The sequence below is a fragment of the Muscardinus avellanarius genome (assembly GCF_963383645.1).
Source record: "Muscardinus avellanarius genome assembly, chromosome: 15".
Classification (NCBI taxonomy): Eukaryota; Metazoa; Chordata; class Mammalia; order Rodentia; family Gliridae; genus Muscardinus; species Muscardinus avellanarius.
Window position 1 is genome coordinate 26,995,998 of NC_137801.1, and position 22,609 is coordinate 27,018,606.

At 42.6% G+C, this 22,609-nt stretch overlaps 1 protein-coding gene across 2 annotated transcripts in view; it reads left to right on the top strand.

The window, feature by feature from the left end:
* LTBP1 (latent transforming growth factor beta binding protein 1) overlaps positions 1-22,609 on the top strand; it is a gene marked incomplete at both ends in the record, with an annotated part of 441,497 nt that overhangs the window by 56,853 nt on the left and 362,035 nt on the right. For both annotated transcript variants that reach the window (XM_080711765.1, XM_080711776.1), the window contains one exon: positions 17,053-17,347. In XM_080711765.1, the coding sequence (XP_080567891.1) occupies positions 17,053-17,347 (295 nt within the window). The remainder of the gene's footprint in view (positions 1-17,052; positions 17,348-22,609) is intronic.

The following is a 22,609-nucleotide window of genomic DNA, read 5'->3' on the forward strand; positions in this document are numbered from 1 at the left end:
CCTCAGAATGTGTCTGTCTTTGGAAATAGGGTTGTTTCAGGAGTAATTAGTTAAGATGAGGTCGTACTAGAGAGTGTGTGTGTGTGTTTGATCCAGTATGACTAATGTGCTTGTGAAAATGGGGTTTGTAGACCAAGGTATAGGAAGGGAGAGCACTAGAAGACAAGAGTAATGCCACCTTCAGGCCTGGCTTCCAGAACCTGGGAAGGAGGGGGTGGAGCAGTTTTCTCTCAGCACTCAGGAAGAGCCAGCAAGACCTGGATTTCAGACTCATGGCCATTAGAAACCAAAGCATCAGTGGTTCCTTCTGAACTGTGAGACAATCAATTTCTGTGTGTAAGCTGCACATTGTGTGACTTTGGTACGCAGCCCCAGCAGACTAATACACTTGATGGGTGGAGGTGCCATGCTAGGAAGGAGGGGTATCAGAGTTTGGGGTGTGGAGAGAGGATAAAAGGTTTGCTGAGTTTGAGAAGCCTGTTAGAGATCTACACAAAGGTGTGGATGAGACAATTGGACCTGGAAATCTGGATTTTAGATAAGAGGACAAGGTTAGATGTCTAAATTTGGGTACCATTTTGATGGAAATCAAAGCTATGGGACTAAATGAGAACACCAGGAAAGGTGTTCACAGAGCCAGCAAACCCTGGGAAATTTCAACATTGAAAGGTAAGAGAGAGAAGAGCCAGAAGAGACTGCAAAGTGCTGGTGACATGAAGAAAGATTGCAGGGTATGACATCTCGGTAGCCGAGAGAAGGAGATGGTCCACGGTGGCCAGCACTGCTGACCGTCATGAACTGCATTGGCTATGGCAGCTTGAAGGTCACTGACAGTTCCCACAAGGTCAGATTGAGTGGAAAGGTGGAGGTAAAAGGCTGATTGGAGTGAGTTTAAGAGAAAGTGGAAACTTTTATTTTTTTAACTTGGTATTATAAGCATCATTCCATGTCATTGAAAGTCTTTTTAAACACACTGATTTTTAATGACTGCTACATTCCATGATTTTTATCCATTCCCTATTTGTTTTGTGGGTGTTATCTTTCTAATTTTTATTTCTACATTGATTATAATATTGCAGTGAACATATTTGAACATAAATTTTCCTACATTAGGGATGATGAAACACAACAGGATGTTTGTTTTTAGGGCTGAATCCTAAAAGATAGCCAGTTGTTTTATAGAAGTCTCTACCAGTGTGCACCCCCCTTCACAGTGTAGGAGTGGGATAATTTCACTGCGCATTTCTCTTCCACATGATACTGAGGTAACCAGAACACACAGAACATAGTTAAGTTACAGTGGTGATGGTAGATGTTATTGGCTGAATTGTTTTCCCCGAATTCATATGTTGAAGACTGTAATTGTCTATTTTCTTTTTGCTATAACAAGATACCTAAGGTTGGGTACTATATAAAGAAAAAGGTTTATTTAGCATAGTTTTGGAGCTGAAAATCTAAGACTGGGTATCTGTCTGTTTAGCTTCTAGAGAAGGTCTTATGGTGGGATTGAGTATCAGTGGGATTACAGGCAAGAGAGAAAGCCAGAGAGTGAGGAGGAACTTGCTCTTTTATAAAAACTCACCCTTGTGGGGATTAACTAGAGTTCTATGGGAACTACTCGACCCCTTTAAAGGGCAATGCCCCCAGTGACTTCGTTATCTTCTTCCAACTTCACCTTTTAAAGGTTCACTCTCCAAGCACTACCTCACTGAGGATCAGGTTTCCAATACATCTACCTTTGGGGGACCTGCTCAAACGATATCCAAACCATAGGCAAGTCCTAACCCCCAGGTCCCTGGAATTGACTACATGTGGCATAGGGTCCTTAAAGAGGTCATTAGGTTAAAGTAAGGCCAATAGGGGTGTCTTGATACAGTGGGACTGGTGTCTTTTTAAGAGAAAATTTGTATAAAGACAGATACAGGGAAAAGACCACGAGAAGACAGAGGGAAAACACGACCATCTCTAAGCCAAGGAGTGAGGCCTTTGCAGAGACCAATTCTACCAGAACCTTAGATTTCTAGCCTCAAAAAAAGCAGATGCTTTTTTGTTATTGAAAACACCCAGCCTATGGTACTTTGATATGGCAGCCCAAGCACACAAATACAGGAGGATCAGTGTTTTGTTCTGTTTTGCAGAATAATTTCTCAGGTATGTTATACTACATCATACTGTATTAACATACTAGACACATATATTTAAGAATATATTATGATTTTTCTCCCTGATCTGATCTCTTATGAAATGTAAATCCATAAACAGTATAGTCCATTACCATTTTGGAGCTTTGTAGCAAATATTTTTTTGTGATGTTGGGGATTAAACCCAGGGGCTTTTGAATGCTAGGATAGATTACTATGTGGCTGAGCTATATATACATACATACATACATACATACATACATACATACATACATACATTTATTATTTTGAGGCAGGAGCTCACTGAAGTTGCTGAGGCTGCTTTCAAACCTGTGATCCTCTTGTTAGATGAATTAGATTCTTATTTCAGATCCCCCCCCCCACCATAAGCTAAGTCTCCTGAAAGGCCCTGGTCTGACCCGTTAAGCTACCATCTCCCTCTGACCACACCTGGTCACTTACCTGGGAGACCTGCCCTCTCCTGGTGCCCTTGGCCAATCAGTGAAAGGGACATTCCCCGCTGACCCTGAGCCAATTACCTGGCCGCACGACCCCCTCCCATGGGACTCTAGCCAATTAGTTCAAAGGGCATTTCTCTTAGCCTATTAGCCCCCAATCTGTAACCCCAAGTCCCTATATAACCCTGATCCCAGTACGCGCTCCCTCTCTTCCCGGATTCTTCTTTCTCTCTCTCCCCCTCTGTCTCTCTGCCTCTCTCTCTCTCTCTCTCTTTCTCTCTTTCTTCCTTTCATACCAGCCCCTCCAATAAATCTCTTGGCTACAAGGTGGTCTCTGGTGTGGTCAAACTTTGTCCTTTCACCTCTCATCTCAGCCTTCTGGTTTGCTGGGGTTACAGGCCTGTGCCATTGCACCCAGCTACTTTGTGGTGTATTTTGCCACCAGCATTTGGCCTCACACTCTTAGACCAGGTCTCTGTGTTATTTCTCTTATCTTTCAGGTTTCACTGTTAAATTGATAATCTCAGAGAGGTCTTCTCTAACTCCCTGAATCCCATCAGTACCAGCTCCTATTGTACTCCATTCTCTTTCCTAAAGGCTTGGCTTGGTTGTAATTACTTCCTGGTTGGTCTCTAGTCTGGACAATGAGGACCCACAGGAAGGAGAAGGTTGTCTTCCTGCATCCAACCCCCCAGCCCACAGTGCCTGGTATAAAGCAGAGTGTAAAATTGTCACTCATTGTTTTGTTGAATGATGACCAAAGACAAGCCAGACCTGGCATTGTGCCCCGGCATGGAGCTGGCAACTCACCTCTGTGTTCTCCAGGCTCAATACCATCTCGCCCCTGCCTGTGTACTGTATGTGAGCTTGGGCAGGAAAGTGGGTAGTCACAGTTTAAAAATTTCTATCATCAACTAGGGGGTTGCTTCTGAGAAAGCAAAGCATTTCTAATACTTCTTTGTATCCTTTATGATCCCTTGAATATAAAAATTCATGAATATTGGTAGACTGTCTAGTTAGGGACCCCTTATTTCTTCTTTCTTCCATAACATTATTATTTTGACATTTTTTTGTGTGTGACTTTCATGTCTTCCATATTGTACTCTAATTTTTTTTCTTTCTTTTTGTGGTATTGGGGATTGAACTCAGGTGTGTTCTACTCCTGAGCTACACTCCCAGCCCTATTTTTATTTTGAAAACCCTAATTTTATTTTGACACATTAACTTGCTGAGATTCTTGTTATATTGCTGAGGCTGGCCTTGAAACTGTCATACTCCTGTCTTTCTTAGTCTTTCAAGTACTGGGGTTATAGGCATGTACCAGCACACCCATGCGGACTCTGATTTTTATTTTTCTTCTCAGTACTAGAGATTGAACCCAGGGGAATTCTACCTCTGAGCTACATCCCCCAGCCCCATTTCGAATCAGGGTCTCACTAAATTGTGGAGGGCTTCACTACTAAGTAGCAGAGGCTGGCCACGAACCTGCAATTCTCCTGTCTCAGCTTCCCAAGTAATGGGATTACAAGCGTGTGCCACCACACCCAGCAACTCTGATCTTTTGAAGAAGTAATTGCTTCCATCTTTTTTTGTTTGTTTTTGTGGTCCTGAGGATTGAACCCAGGGTACACCACAGCTCTATTTAATAACAGGGTCTTGCTAGGTTGATGAGAGTCTTGATATGTTGCTGAGGCTGTCTTCAAACCTGTGATCCTCCTATTTTAGCTTCCTAAGTACTAGGATTACAGGTGTGTGCCACCAAGCCTGGCTTGCCTCCATCTTTTAAACCCACAGTTCTTGGTACAATGCTGGCATTTACGAGGAGGCTCAATGTTTGAACAAGGAATAAAGATAATATGGATGATATTAAAACAAGTTTAAAGATGAATTATTTGGAAATAGATTGTCCTACTTCCAATGAACTGTAAAGATGTCACGAACAATGATACTGAATTTGTGCATAATGGCTTGCAGTCTGTAAAACCCAAGGTCGTCAAATACTTGTATCTATTTATATAGAGTAGCATGAATACCCAAAATAAAATTATACTAGTCTTAGCGTAAAGAGCAAAGACCTTAGACAAGTTCAGTTTAACAGAGTTTAATCAAGCAAAGGATGACTGGCAAGCCAGGCAGCCCTCAGAAGCAGCACGGCTCCTCTGATCTGTCTGCAACACGGGCAGGAGCGCTTGTGGACGGAAGCAGAAGTGGCGGCTTCAACTTGGTATCGCGGCATATTAGAACAGTGGCTGCCCCTGCTTGGAGCTCAGCTGCTGTTGTTGACCAAGACACTGCTGCCTGCTACAAGAATGCACTCCAAAGTTCCTTTAGTTAGTTGAATTACAGGTTGAAATCCCTTATCCCAAATGCTTGGGGACCAAAAGTGTTTTGGATTTTGGGATTTATTTGTTATTTATTTATTTATTTATTTATTTATTTATTTATTTATTTTGTGGGTCCGGGGATGGAACCCAGGAGCATCCAACCTCCAAGCTACACCTCCTGCCCTATTTTTTTATTCTTTATTTTGAAACTGGGTCTCACTGAGTTGCGAAGGGCCTCACTAAGTAGCTGAGGCTGTCCTCGAACCGCGATCCTCTGGTCTCAGCCTCCCGAATGCTGGGATTACAAGCGTGCGCCACCACGCCCGGCTGGATTTTGGAATTTTTTAGATTTTGGAATATTTGCATACACACATATCTGTGTAAATGTATGTGTGTCTGTGTGTGGGTTTTTGTGTGTATAAATATCCTGGGGAGGGGATCCATATCAAGACCCAATATTCATTTATGTTTATGTACTTGATACCCACGGCCTGAAGGTAATTTATACAATACTTTTAGTGCACCTGCATTAAACCAAATCATCACATGAGGTCAGGTGTAGAATTTTCCTCATGCGGCATCATGTTGGTAGTTGGAATAGTTTTGAATTTTTGGAGCATTTTCTATTTCGGATTAGAGATGCTCCACCTGTACTAAGTTAAGATACAGGTTAAGTAAGGATTCAAGTACAGAGGCCTCCTTAGGCCAAATATACTTTAACATGAGCCGGGCGTGGTGGCACATGCTTGTAATCCCAGCATTCGGGAGGCTGAGACGGACACCCTCTGCAACTCAGTGAGACCCTGTTTCAAAATAAAGAATAAAAAATTGGGCAGGGGGTGTAGCTCGGAGGTCAAATGCCTCTGGGTTCCATCCCCAGACTCTCAAAACAAAAACAAAAAACCCCCCAAAAAACAAATATACTTTAACATTAGAGAAGCTGCTTAGTGGATAATGAATAAACAATGAAGTACCATTGTGTTTTTATTCCTGTTAATATCACCTAACACTTTAGAAGCTTGTATCATTTCCAATCATAATTTTGAATGGTAATCTAATACAAAATTTTGCTCAAACCTTATGGCTCCTCTGAACTTTTTGTTGGTATAGATAACACTGCTGCTGATACCTAAACATAAGGCTGAATGTAATTTTTTTTTGATTACTGGGAAACATTTGCAGAAATCAGGCTACTGAAATATTTGAAAGATATTATTAAACTGCTTTCTAAAAACTTATTTCATTTTACTTCCACCTTTATACTAATATTCTTATATGTTTTCCCAAAAGTGAAGCAGCTATAACGTATTTTCTTTTTTAGTTTACATTTATTTTGTTGGCTTCATTAATTTGGACATTACAAATTCATTTACTCATTGTGTTCTCTTTTATCTTAATTGACTTTTTTTCACTTTTAAATTTGGTCTTACTAGCTGGGTGTGGTGGCGCACGCTTGTAATCCCAGCATTTGGGAGGCTGAGACAAGAGGATCGTGGTTCACGGATGACCTCAGCTACTTATGCCCTTTGCCACTCAGTGGGACCCTGTTTCAAAATAAAGAATAAAAAATTAGGACTGGGGGTGTAGCTCGGAGATAGAATGCCCCTGGGCTCCATCCCCTGTACTGTAAAAATAAATAAATTTAAAAAATTTGGTCTTAGTGATACTGTGGCACATGCCTGTTATCTCAGTACTTGGAAGGCTCAGACAGGAGGATCACAGGTTCAAGGCCAGCCTCAGCAACTAAACAAGACCCTGTTTCTAAATAAAAAATAAAGTCGGGCTGGGAATGTACCTTAGAATTAGATGGCCCCTGGGTTCAATCCCTAGAATCCCCCCAAATGTTGGTATTACATTGTTAAAGACAACTTTCATAATTTTTTTCTCTTAAATATCATTTTCTGACATTTTTGCTTGTTTATTTTTTCCCTTGTTACTTATGCTATTTTTAATTAAATGCTAAATGTTTACATAGTCCAACTATAGATCTTTAACTTTGTTTTTCTTTTCTTTCCCATTGAGTTCTGTGAATTTAAAAAAGAAAAAACAATTCATAAAAGTGCAGTAATACTAGAAACAGAATCCAAAAGAACTGCTGGTTGTTTTTCATTGCAGGACATGATTTAATTATGTTGTACTCTGTGAGTGATTTGATAGTTATCAATGGCATAGCGTTTGGCCCCAGCCGACTACCCATTTTAAATTAAATCACATGGTAACAGTCACTCCTGCTGTGCGTGGGCTGAGCCAGCCTCCACCTTCCAGAACCAGCTCTTGGGGAATTAGGCAGATGGAGGCTGAGTACTCAGCAGGAAGGGGTCTCACATCTCAATAGAAACATGAAATTCTGCCCACAGCCGTGGCAGCCTGTGTTCCGTGTAACTTGTGCTGTGCTCGATCAAGTGTCTGCTTGCTGAAGTTTTTAATTGTGAGTAGAAGAGCAAACAGTATAGCTGCATGTGCTGGTGCACGCTTGTAATTCTAGTTTTTTGGGAGGCTGAGGCAGGAAGACCCAGGTTGGAGGAAAGCCTCAGCAAGTAGTGAGACTCTCATCAACCTAAGGAGACCCTGTTTCCCAATGAAAATAAAGTAGGGCTGGGGTGTAACCCGGAGGGAGAGGTCCCTGGGTTCTATCCCTAGTAACACACTTGGATACACATAAAAGAAAAGAAAGTCTGCATGAGGTCCTTGACAGCCTGATTTAGAGGAAGGGGAGAATGCCCGTGCGTACACACACATACTCTAATACACATATCCCTCAAGTATTTCAAATGGATTTTCATCATGAGCAAAACTCCACCCATAAAGGCTCTCCAGTGCTTGATGGGGGCATGGCTGCCCTACGTAGAACATTCAGAAAGGGAGAATCCCTCATTATTCCAAAAGGCCGAGTAGAAAAGGCCTTGGGATATTATGCCAATGTAGTTTTACTACCTTGGGGATTTGGGGGGGAAGCTGACCCAGAGCCTTTACAGCGAGAGCCCAGCCTTTACTTGGGTTGGGTGCAAGAAGTAGACAGTCCAGGGTAGATCCAAGTGTGTGGCCTCCTGCTCTGCCTCTTGTGATCTGATACGGCTTCTTGTTAAATAACTTCAAAGGGCAGCTGAGCCTGGCTGCGAAGACGCTCACAGCAAGGCAATTTCTCACCTGCTGTCTCTGATCACAGAAGACCCAACCCGCCTCACATTTCTCCCCGGGGCACAAGTGGTGGACATGCTGTAACTTGTCCAGGAAGAAAGGCAAGGGGCCCAGAGTCACACTGTTTGCATGGCGCGTTGACGTGGGCTGGGGCAAGTTTCAAATATAACCCAGGGTTACGGTTTTAGAATTAAATGTGTTGAAGGCGGAGCTGCAGGGCACTGCTTCCTAAAATATAGACACTGAACATTGAAGCAGCTTTAGGATCAGCTTGTCAAATTGGAGTAGATTCCAGTGCGGAAGACATCTGAGACTGTTTACCATTGGGGCCAAACGTGGAGAATTGACTGGATTGACTGTTTTCAACGATGAAAGAATGTTTTCACAAGACTGGCTTGGCAGGTCGGGATGGAGCGGGGTTCTGTGGCCCGAGCTGCTCACTCCCACCCTGACGTCGCTGGCTTTCTGCAAGCTGAGAGTGCACTGTTGTATCAGTGGCATTTCTGACATTTTTGAGTGACCCCACTCAATTGTCATCATTTTATCCCAGGATCAAGGGACAGGTTTTAACTATCTTCCATTTTCAGTTGCCTTTGTTGGATCATTAGGATTTTTTTTTTTGAAAAGGTGAAAAGTACAAATGATTAAATAGTAAACATGTCTATATCTATGCCCCGCAGTTTGTATATGTCTACTTGTCAGATGTGCCGCCCATTTTTCTTTTTTGTTGGAAAAAATATTCCCATAAAGTGACTTCTAAGCTGGGTGTGGTGGCGCATGGTTTTAATTCCAGTAATTGGGAGGCTGAGACAGGAGGATTGCAGTTCATGGCCAGCCTCAGATCCTTAGTGAGGCCCTCCGCAACTTAGTGAGACCTTTTTTCAAAATAAAGAAGAAACCAGGTGTGGTGGTGCACATGTATAATCCCAGTACAACAGAGTCTAAATTGTGGGGGGCCTCGCTAAGTTGCTGAGACTGACTGTGAACTCTGATCCTCCTGTCTCAGCCTCCTGAGCACGAGGATTACAGTTGTGTTTCACAGTCCTCTATGGTTCACTGCAGTCTTCTTCTTCTTTTTATTTTTAGCACCGTTTTGATCATTCTTGGCCATTTAATGTGCCTTTACTAGTTTTTTGTATTAGCTTTTCAATATCTCTGAATAAAATCACATTAAGATTTTAATTAAAATGACATCAAATATATAGAAAGATTGTATCAGTTTGAACTAATTCTTATCCATGTATATGGTATATCTTGATAGTTACTCAGATTTTTTTGTTATATGCATTTTAATTTCAGAAGTCTCTCATATCTTTTGTTAGATTTATTTTACTTTACAATTAGTATTACTTTGTGTATCCTTTTCCCATTACATTCATATAATTACAAATTCATTGTTACAGGAATAATGTTGATTCTTCTAGGCTAATTTGGAGGTGGGAACCTTACTGACCTTTTTTTATCAGCTATAGTTGCTTTTAGAATCTTTTATAAAATCTCTGTAGAATAGGGAAATTACAAATAATTATGCAGTTTTTTTTCTTTTTAACATTTAGACCTTTTATTTATTTTTTATTTTTTGGTAACATTTCCCAGGATCTAAAATACAGCACTCCACAGGTATTTGTTTCTAGTTTTTTTTTTTTTTTGGTATTAGGAATTGAACCCTAAGATGTTGCACCTTTGAGCTATATCTCCAACCCTGTTTATTTTTTATTTTGAGACAGGGTCTTGCTAAGTTGCTGAGGTTCCTCATGAACCTCAATCCTCCTGTCTTAGCCTCCCAAGTACTTGTATTACAAGTTTGTGCTACCACTCCCAGCCTTTTTTTCAACTTTGCTAAGAATGCTTCTACGGTTTCCTCATATCTGCTGTATTTTGAGGTATGCTGTTTGTTGTGAGATATGCTGTTGATACTGTTTGCCAGAATAAGGAAATCTCTTTGTAGTCATAGTTAGCTGGCAGCCATTATTTGTTGTCATGAATAAATGATGAATTTTATAAGATGATTTCTTGCCTTCCTTGAGTTCTGTTCTACTTTTTAACATTAGAACCACACTTCACTTGAATTTTTGAAATTCTACTTGCTTTTCTGTTTCTTAAATACTGATTTACTAATGTCTAGATATTTTGCATCTATGTTCATAATTGTGATCTGTGGATTTGTTTTTCTTTTGTGTACTACTAGTGTGTGTGTGTGTGTGTGTGTGTGTGTGTGTGTGTGTGTGTGTGTGTGTATTTGGTGTGTGGTACCAGGGATTGAACCCAGAGGCATTCTACCTCTGAGCTATACCCCCAGCCCTATTTTAGGATCTCACTAAGTACCAGAGGGCCTCACTGTAAATGGCTGAGGCTAGCCACAAACCTGCAATCCTCCTGTCTCAGCTTCCCATGTACTGGAATTATAGGTATATACCACCACACCTGGCTTCTTGTCTGATTTTGATATTGATTTCCTAGGTGACCTGGTTACATCATGTGCCTGTGCATCTCAGTGTCAGGCAAGGACTTGTATAGACCCTTTTGCAGATGTTGGGGCTGTCGTGTGTGCAGGTCTCTTTTCTCTAATACTTGGACCTGGATGCTCCATGTGCTCAGTCTCCTGGGGCAGCTCTGGCTTCTCAGCTCTGTTTCAAGCTCCCTGTGGTCCTCCTCCCTGAGCCACAGTCCACAGAGTGGTCTCTGTAGAAGGCTGCTGCTGACCCCAGGGTGGGCCTCACTGGTTCTCTTCTCTTGGGAAGCACCCTGGTTGCCCAGTGTTGCTATCTAGCCTTCTAGTTGCATATGTTAAGAAAGCTTGTTAAGAGCCGAGTTTGGTGATGCACGCTTGTAATCCTAGTACTTGGGAGGCTGAGACAGGAGGATCATAGGTTTGTGGCCAGCCTCAACAACCTAGTGAGGCTCTGAGCAATTTAGAGCGAGACCCTGTTTCAAAATAAAAAATAAAATCAGGCTTGGCATGTAGCTCAGAGGTAGAATGCCACCAGGTTCTATCCCTGGCAGCACAACCAAACCAAACCAAACCAAACCAAGAAGGCATATTTTGGTAACAGTTCTTCTATCATGACCAGCCCCAGAAATGTTTTTAATCAGTATCAATATTTCATGATGTTTTTGTGTTTCAAATGGAGGAGGGCTGTGAGAGAGGGGGTTAATTTACAGCCCTTTTTCGAGAAGTCCTTTACAGAATTATCAGTTGTTATTTTTTTCCCTCCCCTCCCTCTACCTCATATCCACAAACTGAATATCTCTGAGAAGTTCTTTCTTTTTTCTACTGCCCCTGAGCTTCTGGCCAACTCTCTTCACGTACTTTCGTATAGGAAGTTTAGTTACTTGTCTCAGCTCCGACCAGCCCATTGCGAGGTTCCTTTCCCTTTGTCATTGGCCAGTTTGTTTCACTCTTCAGAGTTCTTCTAGAACACATCGGATATGAGCTTTTGAAACTTTTTTTTTTAAACAAATAACTGTCATATACTTTTAAATACCACCACAGATCTTTTGTATTTTTAATGAATATATTTTAATGTTAATATATTTTAATGTTAATTTTCTCGGAAAAACATCAGCTCTGCAGGATTGAAGACTGTTGGATCGAATACCATGCAAGCCAAGTCCAGAGGTGTAGACATTGTTATATAATGGAGTAAGAGTAGCTTTCCATTACAGATGTCCCCAAAGCCAGCTTCATATGAAAAGGAGTATCTATGTTTACGTAAATCAGTCAACCAAGATGAAGTGCAGGCTCCTGTGCTAGGGTCCAGAACCTTCTGTACAAGCCACTTAACTGACCTCACAGTCAATAATCTAGTTGGGAATATTTAAAAAAAAAAAAAAAGAAAAAGCAAGTAATGTGGGATAGCACATGTGACGGCAAAGCAAACAATAAAAACAGAACAGGAGCTCAGATGGTGCAAGGATCCTGGTGGGGTGGGCAGGCATTTGGGGAGAACACAAAGAAGGAAGGACTTGAGGACTGGGGTTTCCAGGCGCTCACACAAGAGAGGGGCTTGTGTTTTTGCACAGGACATCTTGTGTGCAGGGGCAGGTGGGCCAGGAGGCCAGAGGACTGAGGAGCTTCTGCAGGGACAAACCAGCAGGAAGTCAGCGTGGGAAGAAGGGTTGGGGCCAGATGTCTAGGGTCTTGAAATGATCTCATGGTTAGCAAAAGTGTGATGAAAGTCTTTGAATGAAGGAGAAAAAAAAAAAAAAAAGATTTGCGGCATTTTAGGGGAAATCTGTTTGTAAATTTGGGTGAGGATTTTGTTTCCTAATCTACTGCTTCTCACACTTACCTGCACATTTCTATCATTTGGGAGCTGAACTGATGCCCGGGCCTTCCCCAGAGATTCTGATTCAATTGGTGTGGAGCTGGGCCTGGGTTTTGGTAATTAAAAGCTGCCCTGATGATGCTAATGTGGAAGACAGCCTGGGAACTCCTGTCTCACTTACCCGTAAAATCCTGGCCTCTGCTCTTTGTGCTGATGCACAGCTGGCCAGGTGTGTGCAGAAGCAACTGGTAGGAGGAAAGGTACTGGGGATTGCACCCAGGGTTGTCTACCTCTGAGCTACACCCCCAGCCCTACTTTTCAATTTTAATTTGGATTTAGTCTCGCTAGGTTGATGAGAATCTCACTGCTTGGCTAAGACTTTCCTCGAGCCTATGATCCTCCTGTCTGGGCCTCCCAGGTACTAGGAATACAAGTGTGTGCCAACACACCTAGCTTTATTTTTTATTTTGAAGTAGGGTCTTGCTAAATTGCTGAGGCTGGCCTTGAACCTGTGATCCTTTTGACAGCACTGGGATTACAGGGGTGTGTCACCATGCCTGGATTAAAAAAAAAATCTGATTTTTAAAAGTACTTCTGTAGCCAGCCGTGGTGGTACACGCTTGTAATCCCCGCGTTTAGGAGGCTGAGACAGGAGGATCACACAGGTTCGAAGCCAGCCTCAGCTACTTAGTGAGGCTCTTAGCAACTTAGTGAGACGTTGTTTCCAAATAAAATATAAAATAGGTCTGGGCGTATAGCCCAGAGGTAGAAAGCTTCTGGGTTCTATCCCCAATACCACCAAAAAATATATAAATAATGTTACTTCTGTAATATTATTTATAATACTTCTCATAGTTAAATATCTGTTATAATAACACTTTTCTTATAAATACCTACAAAATTTTTCACTGGCCATTAATTTGATGGTGATGGATGTGTTAACTTTTAGAAGGGACCATAGAGATCCTTAGAATTTGGTCACAGGGAAAATGTTTTATTTTTTACATTAAAAATGAAAGGGTAAGATGAAACCTACATTTTATTCTCTTTTATTGGCACTAGGGATTGAACCCAGAGGCATTCTACTTCCAAGCTATACCCCAAGCCTTTAAATATTTTCATTTTGTTGTTTTGAAACAGGAGTTTGCTAGGTTGCTGAGAAGTCCAAGTTACAGAGGCTGGCCTTGAACCTAGAATCCTCTGTCTCAGTCTCCCAAGTATTGGGTGTTATAGGTGCAAGCCACCATGCCTGTCTCATACACGTTTTATTATGGCCAAGAATTAAAGAAGATAAAAACCATTCTGTTGTGCAAACACTGAACTTGAACAGAAACATAAATCTTTAAAGCTTTGCTGGTAGAAGACTGTCAATTTCTACTTTGAATGGCTCTCAGGCTTGAGGGCGTATCTGCATCTGAGTCCCATGCAGGGCAGTTACTGTAGATGGCTGGCTCCTGTTCAGCTCTAGCCGGCCTCCCGCTGGAGTTGGAATAGGATAGGTGGAAGGAAAAATTGTTCTTTCCTTGTCTTTTAAAAATTATTTTATAGGCCGGGCGCGGTGGCGCACGCTTATGATCCCCACGCTTGGGAGGCAGAGACAGGAGGATTGCGCAGGTTCGAAGCCAGCTGTGCACGCTGGCTTAGGAGACCCTGTTTCCAAATAAAAATGTAAAAATAGGTCTGGGAGTGTAACCCGGAGGTAGAAGGGCTTCCAGGAACCCCAGTACCACCAAAAAAAAAAAAAAAAAAAAAAAAAATTTATTTTATTTTTGCGGTACTGGGGATGGAACCAGAGGCATTAGACCTCCAAGCTACACCCCCAGCCCTATTTTTTAGTCTTTTCATTTTTGAAACAGGGTCTCACTGAGCTGCGAAGGGCCTCACTAAGTAGCCAAGGCTGTCTGCGAACCGGGATCCTCTGGTATCCACTTCCCAAATGTTGGGTTTATAGGCGTGGGCCACCACCTCTGACCCTCTCATTGTCCTTTGACAATTTGCTGCGGAAGGATGGTTCTGTGTATAGTCATTCTATTATTGAGTGCCTTCTTCATCTCTCAGTAGAACAGGCTAGTACATTTTGAGAGTATTTTCTGTTTTCTTCTCCCTGTCCCAAGTCCACATGCAGAATTCAGAGTTAAAAATCATTGCTCCCATACATGGATTTTTTTTTTTTTTTTTTTTGTACTGTGGTTCCTGGAAGCCCTTCTACCTCCGGGCTACACTACCAGACCTATTTTATATTTTGAAATAGGGTCTCCTAAGCCAGCGCGCGTGGCTGGCTTCGAAACTGCGCGATCCTCCTGTCTCCGCCTCCCAAGTGCGGGGATTACAAGCGTGCGCCACCACGCCCGGCACCCATACATGGATTCTGAATCCATTTATTTCCTCCTAAAGTGGGTGCGTGCGGTGCCTGGAGGGCGCGTGGGGTGATTTCAGTGATTCCCTCGTGTCCACCTAGGTGCTGGCTTTTGCAGGCTGCTCCCTGCAGCCTTCCCGGTGGATTAGCAGTAGTTTGCCGTACACCTTAGGAGGGCGGGGAAGCGGAAATTATTCTCAGATGTTCAACTGCAACATGTTTCTAATCGAAAGCACGAAGGGAATGCATATGTGAAAGTGCCAGGGCCGATCTGGGGGGCGCAGTTTTGAAAACGGGGTCCAGTCCTCAGCCTGGCTACTTCTGTCTGCTCACGTGGAGGCCCTGCCCGTGACCTTCCATAAGTGATCGTGGCTGAGCAGGGACCTGCGCAGAGCATCCCAGATCCTGCAACAAAGTCTGCGTAGCCAGGTAGAAAAATGCCAATAAGTTAGCATCCTCAATTCTAGAAGCACATAGCTTTTAAAGTCAAATTCTTGATCTCTCACACAGGAACAATCCAGAGGGACCATTCAGGACAATTACTGTATGTCTACTGTCCCCAAACACACTCAGGTGCAGGGACCACGGATAACTGATTCACTTCAAGGTCACTTGGAGAGAGTTGGCTGCATTTAAAAATATATGTATTTTTTGGGGGCCAGGCATGGTGGTGAACGCTTGCAATCCCATCATTCAGGAGACCGAGACAGTAGGATCATGGTTCATGGACAGCCTCAGCTACTTAGTGACATCCTCCACAACTTAGTGAGACCCTGTTTCAAAAAAAAAAATCAAGAATAAAAAGAAAAAAATATATGTATTTTTGATCCTTCCCAAACCGTGTGTGTGTGTGTGTGTGTGTGTGTGTGTGTGTGTGTGTGTGTGTTACTGAGGATTGAGCCCAGGGGCATTGCCTGCTTTTTTATTTTCATTTTGAAACAGGGTCTCCCTCAGTTGCTGAGGCTGGTCTCGAACTTTCAATCCTCTTTCTTAGCTTCCCAAGTACTAGGATTACAAGTGTGTACCACCATGCCCACTTCTTCCCAACTTTTGGAAAACTTCTCAGTCTAGTCTTCTGACACTTGGCCATTTCTTATTATTTGCTGTACCTCGTGTGCATCCTTTTGTAGTAAAATGGGGGAAAGTATCTTCTCTCTTACAGAAAATCGATAGACCTCATGGTTAAGTCTTAATGATTCTGCTCTGAAGTGTCCTGTGGTTCTCATCCCTCAAGTGTTTTGTAATTGTCCTATGGCCTGTGTCTGGCATTCCATTTTATGGGGGATTCGGTGGTGTGATCTCAGGACTAAGAGTTGAAGTCGGAGGTGGACTGATAGCAAAGAGGCAGCGCAGTAACTGTATTTGAACAAGTGGAGCAGGGCCTGATGGGATCGTGCGCCTAGGCCTATGACATTACCTAATAACACTTGAGTCAGCAGCCTCTAAGCTCCCGAGGGAACTTGCCTATGATCAAATCCACTAGCCTTGCCATGGCCCACAGCCCTGCTCCCTTTACAACTCCGCTTGGCCACAAGTCTGGTGATTCAAAGTTCGGTCATCCTAGCAACAGGAGAGGAAGACGTCGTTTCTCTTGTGGTTGCCTCTTGTTATAAAAGTAGGGGTGGTGGAGCGTGCACTGGACTTTCGTATGAACTAGCAGGTATTTGTTGGTTCACTCTCAACTTTTCTGCCCTTCATTTTCTTATATGTAAAAAGAATGGGTGGACTAAGTTTTAAAATACCCCCCTCTTGCAAACTCTGATAGCCCATGTACGTCATGTGGAGAGCACTTTTGGGGATTGGGGATTAAAAAAAAAATTTTTTTTTTTTTGCTAAATCTTGGCAAAAGATTTTAAAACTTAAAAATTGAAAAATAAATTTAAACTTTAGCCACGGAACACACTTTTAAATAATGCCAGAGCATTTTCTTAAGCTTTTCTTGTGTTTTCGGCTGCATTCCTGGGAGACAGTTGTAGAAAGTGGTTAATCACCATGGCTTCAGGGCCAACTCACTCGGGGTTGGCTCCCAGCTCTTCTGTTTACCGTCAGCTGTGTGACCTTTGGCAAACTCTTGAACCTTGGTGTCTGTTTCTTCATTTGTAAAATGGGCATAATAAAGTATCTTCTAAAAAACAGTTTCTGGGGGATGGAATTTGTTGATAAGTCTCAGTGCAGTGACTGGTCACAGAGGCAGCGGTTCATAGATATCACTGCCATCTTCCCCGTGGGGGGCTGAAGTGTGGCTTTAATTTGCTGGTGCACATCGGGGGCTATTGTTAACCCTGTGGGAGAGATTGGGGGCTATTGTTAACCCTGTGGGAGAGAGAGTGGAGCTAACTGTGATTTTCTCCTGTTGTCTTTTTGCAGCAAGCTGTGTCCCACCTTGCCAGAACGGAGGGATGTGTCTCCGGCCTCAGGTCTGTGTGTGTAAGCCGGGCACCACGGGCAAAGCCTGCGAGATAACAGCCGCCCAGGACACCTCGTCACCTGTCTTTGGAGGGCAGACTCCTGGGGCTGCCTCATCTTGGGATCTTCCTAAGCAAGCCGCGAAGCTCTCTTCCAAGAAGGCGGATACTCTCCCAAGAGGCAGTCCTGTGGCCCAGATGACCTTGACCCTCAAGCCGAAGCCTTCAGTCGGCCTATCCCAGCAGATCCATCCCCAGTGAGTGTTCTGCGCCCGCTGCTTGGCGCTCCCGAATCCCTCTCCAGGGCGCTGCTCTAAACCTCCCTCCTTTACCTGCACCTTTTGTAGAGACCACTTGCAGGATAATGTCTCTTTTTCCTTTCCTCCTGTTTATACATCAGGCTTTTGTATCAAGTCTCTTAGAAGTCCTTGCAAGGGCACATTGACCCTAAGTGTAAAGCAGTTTCCAGGTTTAGAGAGATCAAGGCTGGAAGGGAATAATAAAGATAATTATTTGATTATGGTAGAGTTGTGGGTTCAAAATAATTTTGGGACAGGGGAGAGGTGCACTAGAATTTTGAAGTCATTTAAAAAGGGAAACTGGTGGCCCATGCTTATAATCCCAGCATTCTGGAGGCTGAGATGGGAGGATAATGGCTCGCAGACAGCCTCAGCTGCTTAGTGAGGCCCTCTGCAATTTAGTGAGACTCTTTCAAAATAAAATTACAAACTAGGGCAGGGGGTGTAGCTCGGAGGTCAGATGCCCCTGGGTTCCATCCCCAGACTCTCAAAGGAAAAAAAAAATAAAAATAAAAGAGAAACTGTGAGTGTAATTTGTAAAGGTAATGGAAAAAGAAAACACCACTCTGCAGAGAATATATTTAAATGAAAGCAAGTCCTTGAGATAAGTCCTCAACTTCAGTGGCAGGTTAAGTGTATCTTCTCTTAATGCCATATTTACCTCCCAGTTGCCATTTCTTGATGAACGAGCTTTCTTTCTATTTATGGGGGCATTTTTTTCCCTTAATGTTAGAGAGTACATGCTATGCTAAATACAGTGAGAACTGGGGATAAGAAAGATTCCTCCTCCTCCGAGTTATAGCAAGAGCCCTTCTAGGGCACAGGATCTTTATGCAAATTGTCTCCCCTTAATGAGCTGCTCTGGGTGGGTAATAAGATGCAGAATTGACTGCAGCCATCACTTGTCATTTGTCTAAAAATGCAAAATGCAGGAAGTCCCCAACTTAAAGGACTTGACCCTCAGTTCATTTGTAAGTCACGCGCTTGGAATTTGGAAGGCATTTTCCTGTATGGAGATAATTTCCACATGGTGATTAGTGTTCTGTAAGCCCACAGAAGTCACTTAATCTGTTGCTATATATGAAATTGTCCTAATGGATTCCTCCCCTTTGACTTGGCCTTCTACTGTTTCTGCAGAATAGAAGCCTGAGGGCTTCTCCCTTTCTCTTATTTCCTCCTCAATCTGTTTTTTTTTTTTTTTGTTGTTGTTGTTCTTCATTTTCTCTCTCATTTCTTTCTGTCTCATAGTACTTCAGTTCTACTGTGAAAAATAGACTTGGGGGCCAGGATGAAGATTAACCACTTTGGCAGCATTTCGGTCGGAAAACACAGCATGAAGCTCTCAATAAGGAGGTCTATAACTAAAGCATAGTAAGAAATTGCTAGATCTCAGATGTGTTTTAAATACCCCATATGTCCAGGCCTGGTGGCATACCATTGTAATCCCAGTACTTAGGAGGCTGAGACCAAAGGATTGCAGGTTTGAAGACAGCCTTTGCAAGTAGCAAGACTCCCATCAACCTAACAAGATTCTGTTTCAAAATAAAGATTAAAAAAAAAATAGGGCTTGCCAGGTGTGGTGGCGCACGCTTGTAATCCCCGCGCTTGGGAGGCGGAGACAGGAGGGTCGCGCAGGTTCGAAGCCAGCCGCGCTGGCTTAAGAGACCCTGTTAACAACAACAACAACAACAACAAAATAGGTCTGGGAGTGTAGCTCGGATATAGAACGGCTTCCAGGAACCCCAGTACCACCAAAAAAAAAAAAAAGGTCTGGGAGTGTAGCCCAGAGGTAGAAGGGCTTTCAGAAATCACAGAACCACCAAAAAAAAAAAAAAAAAAAAGTAGGGCTGGGGATGTAGCTCACAGGTAGAATGCCTCTTGGTTCAATTTCCAGTACTAATAAATAAATAAATTAATTAATAATCCATATGTATTATTATTTTACAATGTACAATAACTCTATAAGGTATACTTTCGTGTGTGTGTGTGTTACTGGGGATTGAGCCCAGGAGCATTCTACCTCTGAGCCCCAGCCCTTTTAAAAATTGTTTTGTTTTGAAACAGGGTCTTGCTAGGTTGCTGAGATTCTAAGTTGCTGAGGTCAGCCTTGAAGCTGTGATCAGCTTCCCAAGGATCATAGGTGTGCGCCATCACACCCAGCATGGCCTACTTTCATTAGCCTCATTATACAGATAATGAAAGTGAGGTTCAGAGTGGTTAAGTAACTTGTATAGGGTCACACAGTCAATCAGTAAGTGAGAGGGTTAGGATTCAGACATAAGTAGTCAGGTCCCAGCATGGATGCTCTCAAGAAAAGGGTTGGCAAACCTTGTTTGCAAAGGACTAGATAGTAAATATTTCTAGCTACGGGAGACACGTGGTTTCTGTTGGAGACACTCAGTTCTGACACTGCAGCACCCAAATAGGCATGGACAATGATGTGTGCCAATGTTTATTGTATTCCCATAAAACTTTATATATGGCCACTGAAATTTGAATTTCATAAACATTGGTCTTCTTCTTTTAATGTTTTTCTCGATCATTTACAAATGCAAAAATCGGCCGGAAGTGGTGGTGCACACTTGTAATCCTAGTACTTGGAAGGCTGAGACAGAAGGATCACAGGTTTGTGGTCAGCCGCAGCTATTTAGTGAGGCCCTGTTTTAAAATAAAGAATAAAAAGTAGGGCTGGGGAATGCCCCTGGGTTCAATCCCTCGTACTGAAAAAAATAAAAATAAAAAAGCAAAAATCGTCCTTATAGGCCATACAGAAACAAGCTGGACTTGGCCCAGGACCTGTGATTTGCTCGCCCTCTCTATAAAGGGTAATAGTCTCTTTTTGGTGCCAGAACATGAACATAACTGTGTCCTTGGAATGATATAAAGATATCTCCCTTCCAGCATTGTTCTGATCTTAAAAACAAAGAACAATTCTAGGTTGAGCTAGGCCTTGGCGATCAAGAGTCAGATTACTGTGCATTGAAAGTATTTTTTCTATCATTATTACTTACATAAACTGTGAAGTAATTTACCAGCAACAGTATTAATCTCAAACATCCCCATCCACTGTTGCGGTTTGGTCCTCAGTGATGTACGTATATGGATGGTTAGTAAGAAGCAGGTTAAGGAATAACTTTTCCTCTTCCTCCTCAGTCTTCTCCTCCTCCTGTAGCAGCACTGTAATTTAGACAAGAATGTCGTGAGTCTCAGCCCTGACCAAGTCCTTAGGTCATTGGCTCTAGAGAGGCTTCCTCTGCTGATCCAAGAGGCTTTTAATGGCAGCTGTGTCTTTGGCATGTGTGTCTGGGTATGCCTGCGGCTGTGTGTGTGGGGCACTGGGGACTGAACCCAAGGGCGTTCTACCTCTGAGCTCTCCCCTCAGTCCTATTTTATTTTTTATTTCGAAACATGGTCCCTCTAAGTTGCTGCATGCCGCTGACCTCGCTATCTGTGATCCTCCCATCTCAGGCTCCCAAGCCCTGGAATGTCAGGCATGTGCTACCATGCCCGGCTTTTAAACTCTTCCAGATTACAGGTCTTTACTGGTCCATACAGGGAGGTTTGAGATGTACAAGTTCCAGCCCTGCTCTTGAGGAGATTTTGAAATGTTAAGTGTGCTTCCACACGAGAGGGGAGCGCAGGAAAGGAACACTTGTCCCATTGGTCAAGATAGGGAACGACACAATCACTTCAAGTCATATTTAACCAAACTGCCAAGGAGCCCCATAGGAAAGGCCCATTTTGGCTACTTTTCCTTGAGTTATCTTTTAAAAGTATTGCCCGCTTTAGGTGTTTCGAGGTCTGGTTTGTTTTGAACCAGTGGAGGGGGAGATTGCTCTTCTGTAGACATGAACTTGCCTGAAATGCCAGAGGGTCAGTGTGAGCATCCATTGCAGGTTATGCAATGCTTCATCTTCATCACCAACTGGGCACATCTATATTGAGCAATTCTGCGTGGAGGTGCAGTATTAGGATTATATATATCAAGAAGATATGGTTTTAACAATACACTTTCACTAAACTAAGATGATTATACGTCAAGGAAATTTTATGGACATAAACTAAATAGCAAGGAATTTACAGGCATATTTAAAAATGACTACATTTAGGAAATAATCTTATTGCAATTTGATATAAATGAAGTGGTAATACAGGCATGAAAGGTTCATTGAGAATCAGGCTGACAACTGAGATTTCAACAAACAGTGACCAAAAAAAATGACAAAATAGAAATAAAAAGTAACAGATGAAAAACTTAGTTTTAAAAAGCTTAAGAAGTACATTAGTCAATCACAATAACTGAATTACATTTCTTTTTTTCTTTCTTTTTTTTTTTTTTTTTTTTTGGTGGTACTGGGGGTGTAACCCAGAGGCTTTCTACCTCCGGGCTATACTCCCAGACCTATTTTCTATTTTATTTGGAAACAGGGTCTCGCTAAGTTGCTGAGAGCCTCACTAAGTAGCTGAGGCTGGTTTCGAACCTGCGCAATCCTCCTGTCTCAGCCTCCCAAGTGCTGGGATTACAAGTGTGTGCCACCATGCCCGGCTTGAATTACATTTCTGTCTTGATTCAAACATACTAAATAAAATAACAATTTATAGGACAAACTGGAAATGCTAGCATTTATTACGGACTGGATCTGAGAGTGACTGTTGACTTTGTGGGCTGTAATGATGGCACTGAGGTTATTTATAAGGAGGGGGATCTTATTAAAGTATTTACAGATGAAAGTATGTGAGTCTGAGATGTGATTCAATAATGCATTGAATTGAGATCTAGAGATAAAGAGATTGCTTGTGAGGTGCGGGATGTGGTGGTTCACACCTGTAATCCCAGCAGTCAGGAGGACCACAAATTCAAGGCCAGCCTGGGCTACTTAGGGAGACCCTGTCTCAGAATAAAATGAAAGGAAAAGGGAGCTGGGCATGGTGGCGCACGCTTGTAATCCCAGCATTTGGGAGGCTGAGACGAGAGGATCGAGGTTCACAGACAACCTCAGCTACTTAGTGAGGCCCTTTTGCAACTCAGTGAGGCCCTGTTTCAAAATAAAGAATAAAAAAATAGAGCTAGGAGTGTAGCTCAAAGGTAGAATGTCCCTGGGTTCCATCCCCAGTACCACCAAAAAAAAAAAAAAAAAAAAAAAAAAAAAAAAAAAAAAAAGGACTGGGGATGTAGCTCAGTGGCAGAATACTCCTGGGTTTAATGCATAGTAACTCCCC